This window comes from Urocampus carinirostris, chromosome 9, assembly GCF_059441175.1.
Source record: "Urocampus carinirostris isolate Australia breed hairy pipefish chromosome 9, RoL_Ucar_1.0, whole genome shotgun sequence".
Lineage (NCBI taxonomy): Eukaryota > Metazoa > Chordata > Actinopteri > Syngnathiformes > Syngnathidae > Urocampus > Urocampus carinirostris.
In genome coordinates, this window is record NC_142357.1 from 23,458,612 (window position 1) to 23,476,560 (window position 17,949).

General features: G+C 41.4%; 1 protein-coding gene across 1 annotated transcript; it reads right to left on the reverse strand.

Annotated features, from left to right (window-relative positions):
* Window positions 1–459: 459 nt before the first annotated feature.
* On the reverse strand, window positions 460–17,745 carry syvn1 (synovial apoptosis inhibitor 1, synoviolin). The gene is made up of 16 exons (XM_088343294.1): window positions 17,541–17,745; window positions 13,798–13,949; window positions 13,612–13,704; window positions 10,662–10,814; window positions 10,515–10,563; window positions 9,303–9,406; window positions 9,094–9,220; window positions 8,915–9,014; window positions 7,653–7,718; window positions 7,199–7,315; window positions 6,950–7,107; window positions 5,963–6,103; window positions 5,744–5,890; window positions 4,482–4,665; window positions 2,192–2,307; window positions 460–2,116 (listed from the first exon to the last, which is right to left on the reverse strand). The coding sequence occupies exons 2-16, from the start codon at window positions 13,927–13,929 to the stop codon at window positions 1,926–1,928; spliced, it is 1,878 nt and encodes a 625-aa protein (XP_088199420.1). The 5' UTR covers window positions 13,930–13,949; window positions 17,541–17,745; the 3' UTR covers window positions 460–1,925.
* Window positions 17,746–17,949: the final 204 nt, after the last annotated feature.

A 17,949-nucleotide genomic window follows, 5' to 3' on the forward strand; every position in this document is an offset into this window, starting at 1 on the left:
TTCTCTGTGTGTCTTTTTAACTTCTTTTGCCCTAACTTCATTTTTTCCTTTTCTCTCTTCCTACCCTTCACGCTTTCTTTTCTCTTTTCTCTCCTTCTGTCTTTCTATTTCTCTTTGGATTTCTTTCTTCCTCTCCCTTTCTTTCCCTCTCTCACAACTTCACTTTTGTTTCTCACGCTCTCTTCCTCTGTCCCGCCTTCTCTCTTCTTTTCCCTTCCTCTTTCTCTTATTTCTTTATCTCTCTTTTTCTTTCTCTTTAATCTACTAGTCCGGCCCCCGACAGAATGTTTGTTCTATCGTGTGGCCCCCGAGTTAAAATGAGTTTGACACCCCTGCTCTAAAGGCAAACTTTTATGCCCTTTACTCGTCCAGCCCCCTCGACACTCGTTTTTCTACCGCGTAGCCCTTGAGCTAAAACGAGTCCGACACTCCCGAACTAGAATGAACTCTAAACGTAGCCAAAAGGAAAACGTTGCAGTTTATTCACCTTTATGTACAGATCACCCTAATAAAAGTATTTATACATTATGTACACTTTGAAATAAATCCGTTAAGTTCCTGCAACGTTGAAAAAAAAAAAACTCGAAACACCGAGCGTGCCGATTTGTCAAGGGGAGAACGTGTCGAACCCTTTAGTAAGATTCCTTTCCGCGTTTACTGAAAGGAGTCGAGTGTTAAATAAGAACAACCTACTTAAGTCAGCTTGATTAAGAAACAAAAAACGGAGCAGGCACCAAGCAGACTCCTGAATACTAATTTCAACAAAACACCAAATGTTTTCGCAACATATTACCGTACTTTCCGGACTATAAGGCACACCTAAAAACCCCGGATTGGACGACTACAGGATTTTTTATGGTAATTGCGGAATGAACGATCAATCAAAAAAACACTTGCATGCAACGAGAATCAAACCAGGGTCAGGTGGTAAGAACACAGACTCTAGACCACTAGTGATACAGATGACATACCAAACGGCATTATATTTGATCTCTATCAAATGATTACATTTTTATTTTATTATCTTACCATCATTTTAACTCATGGTGCCAGAAACTAATGTAAGAGAAAGAAGATAACATAAATGTTGTCCCGGAACATATAAACGTAAAATCTGATTCATCATCCGATACACTGAAGAGTGTTTTACCTCTTTGCGTTTATATATCTTTTGGTGAGACTTTCCATTTTATAGCATTTGTTTCTGGCACTGTGAGTAGAAATAGTGTGATAATGAGAGTCATCTGTATCAGTAGTAGTTTAATGTTTATGTTTTGGCATTCCATTGCAACCAGGGTTCGATTTCCGCTGCATACGATGGTATGCAATTTTGATCTGCGAATGTTTTCGGCTTATCCATCAATCATTGCACTAAATATATTATTTAAGTGTATAATACACCGTCAGTGTATACGATGCGCAACAGTTATAGACAAATAAATGCAGTTCTATTTTCAAAGAACTGAACATTCCCTTCACATAAGTGCAGATCAAGAAATGAAAACCAAAGGAGTCATTCCTGACACCTGTGGCCCAGGAATGTGTATAAATCCAGTGTCACCACCACCAGACAAGGATTCCGAGAGACAAGATGCTCTGGTTCTTGAACGGGACTCATAGAACCGTAGTTACATTTGTAACTTTCTTTTTAATTCGATGGGTATTTTAGTCCAGTGTGCCTTCTAAAATATATGGAAAAAAAGGCTATATTTTGGGGTTGCGTCTTCTATTCCGGTGCGCCTTATAGTGCTAAAAATACAGTAGGTTCCTACAGTTCTCGAATTCCACTATTGCGTTGAGTGGAAAAAAAACATGCTATCAATTCCACAGGAGTGCAAAAGATCCTGGTTCGAGTCCGACTTAATTTGGTGAAGGTTTGAAGCGCAGAGATAGAGAAAATGACGGAAGATCGGTTATCAGAGCACCTATTGGTGCGCCGGATCGTCAACCGGGGCGGGCGACGGAGTTTCCAATTTCCGAAGTCGCCGCCTCCTCAATTCCGCGGCGTTCGGTTCGCCGTCCTCATCCTCCGGTCCTTCGTCCGTTTTGTTTTTCCTCTCGTCCCAAGCGGCGGAGGTTGATGCGGTTTCGGTCGTCGGAAAAGAGTCTTTGCTCGCTTGGGTGCAAAAAAAAGTGCGATTAAATTAAAACGTGGCGGAATTTGGATTTGGAAGAGAGTCGAAATTCCTACAGCTGGTGGAGGAGCTTTCCCCGTGGCCCGGCCCTTCCGTGTTCGCAACGGCGGTCGGAATCAGAGTCGATGTCTCGCTGGGTTCGCCTCCTGCAATTCCGTCGGACCTCGGAGGCCTTTGAAAGAAAGGAAGACGTTTTTAGTCGGCCATAGCGCCACCGTTTTTTGTCTTTTCTGTTTTTAGTATCAGAATCCCGCAAAGGAGATTGCATAGGATGCCAGTTCGATGTTTTGACCACTGTGCGCATCATTGTCACCGTCGGTCAATCGTGTCTCTGTTTTGGGATTCCCACACCCAATATTTTGGATCTGCTTTTCTAACCAGGGAGATTTTATTGAAAAGGGCTAAGGGGAGGGCTTTTCGAACTGATGTGGATTTTCTTATCGAAGGTTTGGGTCTTCTCCTGTTCTCCTTGGAAGTTCCAAATCAACGGATGGCTTCTCTTCTGATTCACCGGTGTTTTTTTAACTAGTAGGTTGGGACCAGTGTTGGAACTAAAATAACCCTTTACTAATAACCTTTTGTAGCACAACAGTTGTTACAAGATGGTGCGTTACTTCACGACTTGAATTACAACATCCTCTGATTGCCAACTATTCCTCCTTCGCACACAATCAAACAACCTCAATCCGCCAGCAACGATTAAGAAGGGTAGGCATGCTTTTATTTACCTACAAACAGTTATGGTGGCGTCATCTCAAGCACAGAGTAGGAGATCGCGGAATTTCTCCTCATGCAGATATTCTCTCCCTACTTTGTATACATACTCGCAACTAAGCCGTATTTAGAATGTAAAAAAACCCACTGAAATCAGGGCGTCGGTTTGGCTGTCACCAGTAGGGAATCGTAGGCAGCCAGTGGGGAGGGGAGTGGGCTTATACAGGAACAACAAAATCAATGGGACAGTGTGCACATGAATTAGGGGTAAAAGTATGCTAAAATTTGGACTTCTTATTGGTAAAATTATTTTTGAAAGTCAACACGCCTGGAGGAAATAAGAAGACCTCTTGGACATTGGACAGTATGCCCAAACGGAGGAGAAATTCGAATAGTTTGAAACCCAGAGACAAAATGGACATGGAGTGTGTTCGTTTGCAAGCTCTCAAGATTGAAATATGAAGGAATCACTGCTTCCACAGGTTGGTGTACGCGTTTTCTTCTATTTCTTGGATTGTGTGGCTATTTTTAAGCACTTTCAGGGGGTCGGCTTCAATGCAAGAATATACAGTAATTTGTATGTAGATAGTTACCTTCAGAGTAACACACTACTTTTGGGTGTCAGTACTCTGGGGGTAACAGAAATACATGGTAGCTGTAACTTGCTTGTTTTTCAGTAACATGCTCGACACTGCTCACTACCCAAAAGTGGGTCCGCGAGTCTTTGCGAAATAATGCTAAGAGAAAAAAAAAACTAAGGGTCAATTACATTCCCTAGCAGTGGATTGCAATAACACCCTGCAGATATCACACTACAAAAAGACAGGTTAAGTTTGTTTACACATGCAGAGCATGGCTACACACAACAAAGAATATATGAGATATGGATTTTACCATCTTGAATGCAACAATACGGAAGTGAACTGCTTTAAATCTAATAAAAAATGCAGCCAATTGAGCATTAGACCAAATATTACTGTTGATTTGTTCCTGCTGGTCTTTTTTGTGTGTGATTATACTCTTATTATTTCTGGTTTTCTGCACAATCCTTTTGCTATAAATTTGAGAAGTAGAAATACTTTCTTAATTTGGGTCACAGCTTGTATTTATGTCAAATCAAGTCATGTTTTTCTGTATAGCCCTTAATCACAAGGAGTCTCAAAGGGCTGCACAGAACACAGATTATTGCAAACTCCAGACCATTATCACACCATCCCCTGATCTAAAACCTACACGAGGGCAAGAAAAAACTCAAAAACCTCAACATGAGGTAAATGAAGAAACCTTGAGAAGGGACTGCATTTGATGTAATGCCCTTTCCAGGATGACCAGGCTGCAATGGATGTTGCAATAAAAAAGAATACACAGATATTGTCAACGTGAAATATAGGTCATTCATAAGCTAGAGAACAGAAGTGTGTTTTAAGCCTAGATTTAAACAGTTCCACTGAGGTTGGCGTTCGAATCTCAGAGTCCAGAGCATGGAGAATGCTCTCGAACCTGCGGATCTCTTCATGGCTCTTGGGATTTAAGGTGGGATGGTGGATCCAGAAGTAGGACCAGTTAAGAACCATCGTACTAAGCTATAAACTCATCAGCCTCATGTGACGTTTCCCAGGATATAGGACTCACGTGAGCGTGGCGACTGTGCTGAGGTAATGGTGGATGTTGAGCATGGCGGCATCCAGCAGCGTGTGGATGTTTTGGAGGCACTGAAGTCGGGCCTCCAGGCCCCGCCGGCCCTCAGCCTCCAGCTCCCTCAACTCTTCCTCAGACAATTGTGATAAAGATGGCGGCGGGGGAGGCATCGACGACACTGCACAAAGGAGAAAAGCCATTCCATAAATTAGTGTTTTTTTTTTTTAATATCAACAAGCATAGGCTCTTTTTGTGTCGTTTTGTTGTGTATTTTGGCGTTCTGTAGTAAGTTTTGTCATGTTTTTATCATTAATTTTGTCACTTTGCTGTGAGTTGTCAGGTATTTTTACCGAAAAAAATATTCAAATGAGGGGTCGGCAGGGGTCCTACAGCTTAAGGCAAGTGAAATTCAAGACAATAAGACTTTTTTGATGCCTTTTAAAATCAACTTTAAGACTAAGTCGACAAAAAGAAAAAAACACAATTGAAATAAACAAAACAAAAAGCAAACAAATATTTCTTGCCATGGCGAAAGCGTTCATCGAACAGCCACTTGGCATTCAATTTACACTTTCCCATGGTCCAAAGTAAATGTCTCTGAAAAACCTGACTGAAATCCCATCGCCGTTTAGATAGCGCCTTTAATGTGGTCATGGTGTGTTGCCACGTAAGTTAATTGGTGATTTATTAAATAAAGACAATTGATGAATGTTGCTAAATGTTTTTTAACAAATATAAATCTTTTAAATGCATTCACACTTTTAAGACGTTTAAAATTTTGATTTAAGACTTTTTAATGCAAATTAAGGCCTTATTTTTACAATAATGAATTTAATGCCTTTTAAGACTTTTCAAAGATCCGCAGGAACCCTGGGTAAAGCCCAACTGAGTTTGACGAGCCCTTCTGCTTTCTTTTCCACTGTGCCTATCTGCTTTCATCTTACCTTCATCAGAGCTGTTCGGGGCGTAACACATTATGTTCAAGGAATGTGGCCTAGGGGGAGTGCTGGAGACTGACATCATGCTTGTCGTCACATGTTTTTTTTCCCTCCCATGAACATGGTGAAAGTAAGAAAAGGCCTGCTTCTAGTATAGTCGAAAGGGCACCCCAAACCCCAAATATGATGAAAAACTAACAATTATTTCAAGTGCACCTAAGAAATCATGACTTTAATCCAGGACATGGCAGCAAAGAGTATTAACGTTCCCAATTGCGTACAGTTTTTTTTTTACGAAATGTTATTTTCTATCCTTACTGAAAGGAGGCGGTGGTGGGGGCATGGGCAGCCAAGGTGATGTTGGGAAGGGCGGTGGGGGAATGGAGAAGGGAAATCCCGGTAGCGCAGAGCCCGGAGTGCCAGCGCCAACCGATTCGCCACCGGCTGAGGTTGCCTGGCTGGAACCTGCCAGAAACAAAGAATCATACTCAGGTAATTATAAAACCTCGCTTCACCTCCCCAGTCGAATTGACAAACCAGCTGCCTGCGTGGCCTCTGTGTTTCCCTGTGGCACGTCAGCAGCGCCAGGTGCCGCAGCAGCAGGAGGGGGCATGCCAGGAAACGGACCCCAGAAGGGGAAAAGCCCGGGTGGGAAGCCGGGCAACATACCGGGAGCCACTAAAAAGGGGGAAGTGATACATCAATTGATATCTTTTTGTCTGGACGCTGTAAATTCTGGACTACAAGCAGCTTCTTGTTTGCTTCATTTAAACACTGCGGCTTAAGATATGGTGCAGCTTAGTCCTCCTCTATCTCACTTTTTTCCTCTTTCAATCTTTCTTACTTTTTTTGCTCTCTTTCTCCCATTGACTTTTCATCTCTTACTCCCTTCTTCTCTTTCTACCTCTCTCAATGTCTTTCTTTCTCTGTCACTTCATTTCTTACCCTCTTTTTCTCTTTCTTAGTTCTATTTTTTCCTTTTTCCCTCTCCCTCCTCTTTTTTTCTTTCTCTCCCTCTATCTCTTCCATGTCTTTCTTTCGCTTTAATCTACTAGTCCGGCTTTAGTGAGAATATTTTTTCTACTTTGTGGCCAACAGCTACAATGAGTTTGACCCCTCTACTGGGGAGTTACCCTGGCTTTATAATCTAGAAATACAGAGCTCACATTTGAGGTGGCGCAGCCCTCATTCACGTTTTCTTTAGGTGCGGTAGTAAATATGTGCTTGTGTTTGCAATCGCCATCTTGAACGGTTACACAATCCAAAAACACGATGTAAACACTTCCGACCAGAACTGAAAACAATGCAGTCAGGTATCAGATGTGCTGGGGACACTACGGCATTGGCGTTCTTCAGCCAAAGGCCTCGAGGCCAAATTCCCGACAGTACGGCTTTCAATCCGGTGAGGCTTGCGCAAAGGCTAAATTGAGTAAAGTACTTAAATTGGGGCTTGTGACTTTTAATCGGGTACACTCTGTCGTCCAGAATTAACGATAATCGATTTGTCTTTCTTGATGATCTCACTGTTGGCAGGTTGTGCAGCGCCGGCGTGCGCTTGGGCTGCCGGGGCAGGTGCGGCAGCCTGGGCGGCAGGAGGAGTGGGATTGTTGTTGGACACCCGCAAGACGTCCATGCGACAAGTGGGGCAGGTCTGCTGTCTCTGGAACCACGAACGCAAGCAACTGCTCGCACACACACACGAAAACGGACAATTTGCTTATTCGAAGTTCCTTACCTGCGCCTTAAGCATCATGTTCAGTTTTTCGGACATACCTGGAGTGGAAAATGTGATTGCAAGGCAGTTTCTTAGCTCCAGTGACCATTTCCTCCCGACAGATGATGCAAACGTTGTCGGAAGCTTGCAGATCTTCCGGAGTGGCGTCAGGGTATCTGTTGGAGGAACAGGTGTAATATCAAGTCTGTCTGTATATCAATCCTTTTACAAAGCTACAGCTGCTAAGATAAACCCAACAATATGTGACCATATATTCATATGAAAATGAACTTTTTAATCGCAAAGAACCAAATTTCTCACCAGATTTCGATTCAATTAATGATTAAAACAATACGATGCATTCGCTTTGTATTGCGCTTACAAATACAACGATACAATTCATCTGCATTTTTCAGTTGCTCACAATTTACTTTTTTTTATAAATTAGTTACAAACAGAAGCTCACTCAGTGTCTTCGAAATAGTCACAATGATATAAAGTTGCATTACTCACAATGTGTTCATGTTGCGGATGGCTCTCCGAGACATGACAGCATCTGTCACAGCTTTCTTAAATTGTCTGAAAGCGAACACAGAACATGTGTGAAACCATGTGAACACACCAAAAATCAACTATTATCCAATATAAAGTGGTATATTTGTTGATCTGGTACACAGGATCTAGAATTGCAATATCACGCGCCTCAGTCAATTGCCTCGCTGTTAGCTTAAGACATAATTTTAAGGTTCTGTTGGTGTTATACAAAATCATGCATGGACTCGCTCAGTCATATATTTCAGATTTAATTTCCCACTATGTTCCGTTCCAGAGCCTTTGCTCTGAAAATGCTGGTCTACTATGATCCCAAATTCCAAGAAGAAATACGCAGGTTCAGGAGCGTTTTCCATTCGGGCCTCGATGTTGTGGAATGCTCTGACCCCTGACAGTCGATCTGCAACCTCAGTGGAACTTTTGAATCAAGGCTTAAAGCAAACTTCAAAATTTTTGCATAAATGGTCAATGTAGTCCATACTACATTAAATGAAGACTGAGCCGCCATGTAGCGTTCATCAAAATGAATGGGGGATGTTGCTAGTATGAAGTTTAAAGGGACACTCTTTCTGTTGCTTATGACGCGTCGCAACTTTAGGTGACACTGAAAGCCTAATGCCTAATGAGTGTGTGTGAATGGGTAAGTGTGAAGCACATTGTAAAGCACTTTGGGAGGTCTTCAGTGACCTTTAAAGTGCTATATAAATGCAGACCATTTACCATTATTATGACGCATTTAATACAATTTATCAAATCATGTAACGTCACACAATAAAATAAAATGCACAGAAAAAATAGCTTTTGTCTGGAGAGCAGGTTTGGCAGTTTTGTTTAATTTTGTCTATATATGGTTCGTCTCCCTTTAAAAAACAAAAAAAAAAAAAACATATATATATATGCTATTATGACTTTTAAAGATTCCCGAACCTAGTGCTAGGGCCTAAATACACAAAGTAACTGTTTTTGTTTGCTTTGTAATTTATTCCGTGAACTTGAAATGGCAGTGGCATGAAACTGCTCCAAGCGTCTTTTTGGCCAAAACTGCTTTTAATTTGCAACATGACGATCACTGCAAAAATAAATCTTCCAGTTACACTTCTGCTATTTCTCGAGTCACACTCACACCCATCAAAGTTATGGGTTTAATTTCAGTTTGGCATAGCATAGGAAAACCTTTAACCATAGTGAGAAAGGTAATGGTGAAATATAAGTGAACGGCTTACCTCATAGCCAGATACATGGGCCGAATTGCAAACAGGGGGAAAGTGTGAACCTTCATCATAATGGTCATAAAGGCAACATACAGGAGAACTTTGATGAACCCTGAAACGGACAATTATTCGTCATTGTTTATATCGTCGCTGTGTTCACAAGTTGAAGCAAGCTGGAGGCAGACGATTACCAGTAAAGAGCTCTGTGTAGAGCATATAGACGGCCTTGTTGTCCCAGGGATTCTCACTTTGCAAATCAACCGTGTGCAGGATGTACTTGGTGAACATAGTCAACACCATGGTGAACAGGATGGCGTACTGATGTGAAAAAAGCAAGACGTTTTAAGCAACCACGATTGAGAAAGTGGACTATGGCAGCAATTTGGGTAAGATAACAAACCTCGAATCCGAAAACGAGCTGAACGGACGCTCCTCGGGTGACGATACTTTGACAGGCGTGGTAAACAAACACAAAGTCCAAAACACCCAGCAGCCCCATGAGAGCTGCGGAATGTTACCAGAGGCAAATTTAGAAACAACTCACATAAAAGCAACAATAGACAAATGAAAGGAATGAGTAGTTCAGAGGTTCAATCAAAATGTACGTTTAATCACAACTTCTGTTATTGTATATCAGTCAGGTGAGTGTGGGCAGTTTTTGGAGGAAAACGAGGGGGCACCAATGGCACAGAGTTTCAAACGTTTTTGATAAAGTCGGTGCTCGGTCGCAAAATTCCTCAAGTGTGCAGGGGACAGAGAATAATGGGGAGCTTCCATTTTCCACAACGCGTGCGTTCTAAATAAAAAACACTGCGGTGACCTATGAAAAATCTGGGTTTGTTTATGAAAACATTATTTCATATAATACATAACAGACACCTATTTGACGGTACTTTATTCAATATTGACCACGTACTTAAAATATTTCAACTTTTTCACCCAGGAATCAAGTCCATAATTTATACAACTGAATTTGAAGAGCAAGGAAAGTTCTATCAAAAACGCTTCTGTTTTCTTTTTGTATCATCGGTGTCATTGCCAGGTTGCTGTAGGGTCTTTAATCAACGAGGAACAATGACAAGAGATTACAATTTGGTCTGTCACTGCAGAAACCGCCAAGAAAAAGTAAGATCACAAAAACAAAGTCTGTGTTGCAATCTGACATAGTTCTTCACATTATGGTTGCAGGGGCGGCGTTGTCTCGAAATAGAAGGCTTATATTTCATGCAGCGCAGAGCTGATTCACGTTTTCTTTTAGCCTGGTAGTAAACATGTGCTTGTTATCGCTCAAGTGGCCTCCATCTTGAAAGGTCACATGATCCAAAAACATGTGATGTGAACAACTTAGACAGTAGACCTGGAAACGTTTCTTTGTGTGCAGGGGCTCGCCTGCATTGGCGTTCTGGAGCCAAAGGCTTCAAAGCAAAATTCACCACGCAATTGGTGCCAGGTGTGCGCCGGGCTTAAAATTTGGTGCGGCTGGTACAAAGACAAAATTGAGTTTTGTTCTTAAATTTCAGCATGTGCCGTTTAATCACGTGCGCTCTGTAGTCCCGAATTTACGGTTCTCAAATAAAGGCAACACACAGATTGTAATCGCTACGGTACTCACATAACACTCGAAAGTGAAAAAGACAGGATATGTTTGGACTTCGCTCCATCTGAAAGATTTAATATAGAATGAAAATAGAAATCATTTCAAGGTCCTTTACCCAACTCTACTTTCTTTGAGACGGCGAATTTTGCTGCCATAACTCACAAAATCCACGCGGTCCTCTGCCAACCAGTGGAAGCACTTAAGAAAGACCAGAAGGGTGAAGAGGGCTACGAAGCGTGGGGAGAAGTCGTCCCGGAATACAGTAAAGGCCAGGCACGTCTCGGTCACGGCATACCAGGAGCGCTCAATGAGATGCTGTTTGGAGAGAGATAGTAAGTCAGATAAAAATGAATGTTTACACACCCCTGTGCAAACAGAATTTGGGTAATATAAAAAGAGGACGAAATATTTTTTAGACTACCAAAAATCCTGACTACCGGGAAACCTGATTAAAAGCTGCATACTCAAAATTAAGAAGGAAACTGACGCAGTTGTCTGCAATGTCATTTTTCAGTTCTGCTCAGAGTTGTTTAAGTCACATGTTTTTGGATCATGCGAACATACAAGATGGCGATTACTTATTTACTACTGTGCCAAGAAAAGGATAATAAGGGCTGCCTTGCATGAAATATGAGCTATATATTTCTAGAGGACGGCCTCACGGCAATCATACTGTGGAGAAAAGTGCCAGATTGCAACACAGGCGTGGCAGTCGTCTTTTTGTTTCGTTATTGGCAATATTTGCAGTACAAGACCAAATTGCATTTGCTTCTCATCATTCCTTGAGGATAATGAGGGTTGCCTCGCGTAAAATGTAAGCCCAATATTTCCAGACAACCATACTGTGGAGAATAGTGCCAGATTGCAACACAGATGGGGAAGTCGGTGGTTCGCGCCCCGGCCGAGTCATTCCTAAGACTTAAAAAGTGGTCGGCGGCGCCCTCTGTTGGCTGCGGCTGCATCGGCTCGCTACAACGGGTCAGGTGCAATCGACATTTCGTTCTGTGTACATTGTTACACAGAATGACAATACAAGGTAATTATTTCTATTATTATTATTTCATTGGTGATTGTTATGTTTACTTGTTATTGTCTCTTGAGGATTAAAGGAAACTTTAGTGTCCTGACATTAACACCGATGATGCGGAAGGAAAAGTGTAGCATCTTTAACTAATGTTTTTCATTTTTTTGTTAGATTTTGCAATTTATGTGGTAAATATTGAATAAAGTACAGTCAAACTTTCATTTTATATCTCATCTCATCAGCTACACCGCTTATCCTCAGTAGGGTCGCGGAGGTGCTGGAGCTAGACCTAAGATTTATGGCCCGAGCCCGAACCCGAACCCGAGGCAATTTCGGGCCGGGTCGGGCCTGAAATGTCAGTCATACGGTCGGGTCGGGTTCGATCCCGCTTTTTTTTTTTTTTATTAATTAATAATTATAAATATATGTTCATTAAAAATATATACTTAAACTATGTATGGATACTAGACCAAGGAATACTTGTTATAAAATAAATAATTTGGATAAAACGGAGAAGGAGCTGTAATTGCTTTTAACGGAGCCAGAGCATGCTCTGTGCACGTGACGTGACGTGAATGCTGTCCTCTTAATAATGTTCCCCTCCGCAAATTCGCGCGATTTTGGCCTGGTATCCCCGATATGGAGTCGGACCAACAAGAAGTTAAGGATAAACTCAAGAGAGGAGAACTGACGAGGAAAACGGAAGCGTACATTGACGTTGGTGACATTTTCATCCGCGTTAAAAAACGCAATTTGTAGAATACGATCGCGCTTTATTGTTTAAATAAACGCGTTATATAGACTAGGATCTCCCAATTGTTATAATTAGCTCGCTTTATTGTTTTAATAAGCGTTTTATATAGAATACGATCAGGGGGGGGGGGGAATTTGCATAGGAGTCGGAAAAGGGCACAACACGTCAACACCCCCTCAATGAAAGTGCTGCGCTAAAATCTTAAGGACGTACTACTACTGCTGCTGTGGATTATGGCCCAATGATCAAGTCGTCAAAATGACGGACGCCCTTAAATGTTTTCGCTACCTCAAAAAAAAACAACCGTCAATGACAGATTGTCGCTTAATGTAACATCTGCAGTGCAGACACAGAAATATAAAAGATGTAAATGTTTATACAGTTTTATTTAACTTAGGCCTAGATGTTGTAACAAAAGGCAGAGTTTAATTTGTTATCATAAATCACCCCTCCTTATAAATAAAATATGTAATTTCGGGCCCCTTTCGGGCCGGGCCAGCAAATCCAGTTAATTAGTCGGGCTCGGTCCGGGTCGGGTTTAATACCCCTCGGGCCTGCGTCGGGCTCGGGTGCTTTTTTTTGGCCCGATCTTACCTCTAGCTGGAGCCCATCCCAACAATCATCGGGTAGTGGGCAGGGGACACCCTGAACTGGTTGCCAGCCAATCGAAGGGCACACAGGGACAGACAACTCACTCGCTCATTCACACCTAGGGACAATTTGGACCGGCCAATTCACCTGAAATACATGTTTTTGGAATGTGGGAGGAAACCGGAGTGCCCGGAGGAAACCCACGCAAGCACGGGGAGAACATACAAACTCCGCAAAGAAAGTCTGGAGCTAGATTTGAACCCACGCAGGAGGTTCCCAAGACATGAACTGTGCCGCACATGCGCTAACCACTGCGCCGCCGTGCTGCCTCATTTTATATATTAAATCGAATATATGTTGGCAATAACATGGACTCATTCCTCTCGAAGGGCGTCATAAATGTTTCCTGACATCACTTCAGTGTTTTGTATCCCGGCTCCTCCGTGTCACATGTCGAACTGTCCTTGGGTAAGACACTGAACCCCTAATGCCCCCGATAAGCAGGTTGGCGCCTTGCATGGCTGCTATTGTTGTGTGAGTGAGTGTGGGTAAATAGGTAAATGTGAAGCACATTGCAAAGCGCTTTGGAAAGTCTGACTTGAAAATATATAAATGCAGATCATTTCATTTAATTTCATATTGAGACCCCATGCGTAGTGTAAAAGATGCACCGTGTTTAAAATTTAGTAAATAACTAACGGCTTGCAGTCCAGAATTTACAGTATTAACGTGACAATTATTACCTCCATTTCTGCAGCCCTGAGCTGACCAAAAAACACCTTCCTCATGAATTTCCCCAGAAGAAACACCAACACAAAGGCCTGAATGTACAACACCTGTAAGGACACACAAACATAATTCCTTTATGAATTTAAAAGTCACAACAGCAGTAAATTATGCGATAGAGTCGAATTGCTTCAGCATCTTACTGCCATGGCTGGACTGCTCTTGGTGAGGTAGACAACCGTAGGGTAAAACTGATGTTTGAGGAGGTACGCATGCGCCACCACAGCGCCCGTCAGGGCCAGACTGGTGATGGTCACCAAGGTTGCTCGGACCATGTTGGATTCCTCCACGGTTTCTGCAGACGAAGGGTGATTAGGTTGAAAAAAATCACTAATCTAGCATGGCTTGGAAATGTCCCTTTTGAACTTGAACAGTGTTTCCCATACCATATGGTCCCAGGCGTTCTGCCAGGGTCCAATTTGTCCAGACAGGGTGTCATTAACTTGTAATATTAAAAGAATAACAATATTTTCAAATACATATATAAATGCAAAGGTAATCAAAATAACTAAGATATTCTGTTTGCAAAAGATCGCAAACGCCATGGTGTGGTCGCTTTGTTAGTCCTCTCACTCGCTTTTGGTAAATTGGTTGATTGGTTAATACATGTGTTTTCTTTTGCTGTGAAGACAGGGGGAGGGTGTAACTTGGTATCTTGTTTTATTCATACCAAGCAACAATTGTAGTTGTCTTTTTTTTTTTAATTCTTAAAATAATTCACCCCGCGACCCTAATGAGGATAAGCGGTGCAGATAATGGATGGATGGATGAAAATAATTCATTTTTAAAAGTAGTCCATCAAATTGATGCAGAATTTAAAACGTTAAAGATATTTGTTGTTCGACAATCGGCCTATTTAGTTGCCTGTAACTCATGTCATGATGCAATTGTATGTTTTGGTGATTGCAATAGTAACAATGTGAGCAGCATTTTGGAAATAAGATTACAATTTGGGTTTGACTTTTGAGAAAGTCAACTAATATCAGGATTCCTATAAGTCCTCACTAAGGTGTAAATGAGTGCATGTGGCTTTTGAAAAGGACTAATATTCACCACGTGGCATCAACACTTTTTATTATTTTATGTTTTTTTGTGGCATTTTGGGGGGGAACAACACAAAGACATCAACCAACAATGAACAAAAAGAAACAACTAAATAGTTGCACACAAACAGCTGTACAAAACAATGATCTGTCATAAAAAAGACCCCAGAATATTTTGAAGCACAAGCATTTTAAGTGCATATTCAAAATCAAAAAAAGAAGACCAAACAAAAAAAAAACCCATACCACATTAACAGGAGGAAAAAAGACATTTCAGGCATGCAACTATACCACTAGTGACTTCTATATAATACCTGAAGAAAATCTTGATATATTAATTTTCCTCAGCATATTAATCAAATATACGCACAGTATATAATTTTGATATAAGTTGGGGACATTTTTAAGGTCGTTATCTAAATGAAAAGGTCAGGAACATATGGCTCGCAAGCCAGATATGTTTTTTTCTCTTGAGTACTTCTGGCTCAGAAATCAAATAAGGCCCATGGTAATCTCTAAGACTTTTCAATTTTAATCGAAGCGACACAGTAAACCATGGTTTGGTCCAGAATATATAAGGCCTCTATAGTTTACGCTCACAGACCATGGAAGCTAATTATATAATCTATGTTCACTGTTGAGACACTTTTTGATGAAAATCTAAAGAACTGTAAATAATCAAAATCGTCAGCCAAGAACCCAGAAAAGTTTGATTTGGTGAGCGGTAGGCGTGGGCGGATCTTCGCACACATAGCGCACTCCCCTAAATGCATCAGTATCCTTCTCACTTGTAGGTTATTTTGACATTTTTCCAAAGAACTCTGTTCGCACTGTAATTTGAAACCATTATTTACAAAAAAAAATAAAGTAAAAAATGAGCCTCAACTATATTGAGTAAGTGCAGGAGAGAGTCACATTTTAAGTGACATGGCACACATACTTTGGCATGACTGTTTCAAAGATTTATCAAATTAAATGTCACACAGTGAAACAAAATGTGCTGAAGAATTAGCGTTTGTCTGGAGAGCGCGTTTGGTCGTTTTGTTGAATCTTATCTTAAAATATATGGTGTGGCTCAAAAGAGGAAAAATAATCTAAATATTTTGCTTAAGTCAAAAAGGTTCCCGAACCTTGATCTTTATTATTCCATTAACGAATACCCTCTCAGACGGCACAATGCCTTTTCAATGTTGTCGGAGCAAATTGGATATTGAATTGATGGATTCCCCCTCAGATGAGTGCCCGCTCTTTAGAAAAACAACTCTTGAATATGTGTTGGGATTGGACTGTCCCTAGGGTGAGGACCAAAACCTATGATGAAGCAGTATTCAGACACTTTGGTCCTCACCTGTGGAACAGTCGCCGGAAGACATCAGGTCTGACGGGACCCTTGATATTTTTAAGAGGAGGCTAAAGACCCATTTTTTTTATTATGGCTTTTAGTGGAGCAATTACATTTAGTTTTGATCCGTTTAAACTCTGATCTTTTGTATCATACTTATTAATTTCAAATTTTTATGTTTTGTTTTGCAGCCATTTTTATTTATATTTTCATTATTCAGTGTTTCCTCATTTGGGGGCCCCACACTGGAAGGGTGTGGTTCAATTGGCTGAAAATCCTGAGGCCACCTGCTGCCATCCCTATCAGAGTGGATAAGCCTCCCTCGGGTCCCTTTCCTCATTTGTTTAGTCTGTGCCTTGCCATAGTCCTTTATTATTTATATTACTATTTCTTTTGTTTTTATAGTATTTGAACCATTGGGTGTGTTTGTGAATGAGGTGTTTTTGCTTGTGGGGTGGGATTGTATTTTCTGTACGCTTTTATACAGTTTGGCAGTTTATTGTATGTAAAGTTCTTCACAAATTAATTTTATTTGATTATGACTTGCTTTATTATCTGGTAATACGGTTTCGGCGCAGTGGTTAGCGCGTGTGCGGCACAGTTCTGAGGTCGTGGGAACCTCCTGCGTGGGTTCATATCCAGCTACAGGCCTTACGGTGCGGAGTTTGTATGTTCTCCCCGTGCTTGCGTGGGTTTCCTCCGGGCACTCCGGTTTCCTCCCACATTCCAAAAACATGCATTTCAGGTGAATTGGCCGGTCCAAATTATCCCTAGGTGAGAATGAGCGAGTGAGTTGTCTGTCCCCGTGTGCCCTGCGATTGGCTGGCAATCAGTTCAGGGTGTCCCCTGCCCACTGCCCGGAGACGGCTGGGATGGGCTCCGGCCCCCCCGCGACCCTAATAAGGATAAGCGGTACAGCTAATGAGATGAGATGAGATGAGACGGTTTACAGTTGTACTACACCCTCAAGTTTTAAAATGTTTAATTTTAAAAACAATTTGTATGCATTTTGTACATGGCGCTAGGCATTATATTTCTGCTCTATATGTATTTCTGCAGATATCTATGAAATAACTTGAATACGGCTAAATTCATGGACTGTACATTATAGTATGGTCCTTTTTTTATTACATTAATGCTCATGACTGCAATGTTATATGCTAATTTTGATTGAGGTATCCAACTAATGCAATGACGGAGAACCTCTCTCCAAGAAACTTATATTTGAAAACTTGCACAATAGGCATTGTATGATAATGTCCTTTTCACGCGAATGAATTCATCTAATACAGACACGACTTACTTGAAGTCCACTCGTGAGTGAACCTTTGAAACAATTTTTGAGTCTGCGTTAATACAAGATTAAGTGCAAAGCAATAACACAAGAGTATAACTGCTGTTGTCGCGTAAAATGACACATGCAATTAAATCAGATGGTCGGCTAAAATGTCAGCTAACGTGAGCTAGCTTATTCGGTAGCTTTCCAGCTGTCAGTGCTCACCAAAACGACGCGTACGGAAGATTCGCTCCTCGTTTGCAAGTCGAGTGTTTTCCTCGTTTCGGAAGGGGACGAAGGTCTTCGGTTTTCACTTCATTTTGAGTATTTCGAGCAGCTTCCTAGGGTATATTTCAGGTTTTCGCCCCTTCTTGTTCGGGCTACGTGTTTATCTTTGGCTTGCTGACTGGTGGCCACATCATTTCCGGTTATTACGGTAATTTGACGCAGCAAGGAGTACACCAGTGCGATGGCACTTAAAAAGTGGAAGTAACGGATTTTATAAAATGCATAGACTGTGTTTTATTGTGTATGAAAGAAGTGGGTAAAATAGTATGCAATGATTAGGATTTAGGTGCGTTAAAAACGCTGCACGGTAATGATTTTTATGGGTATTACGGTACAATACAACGTG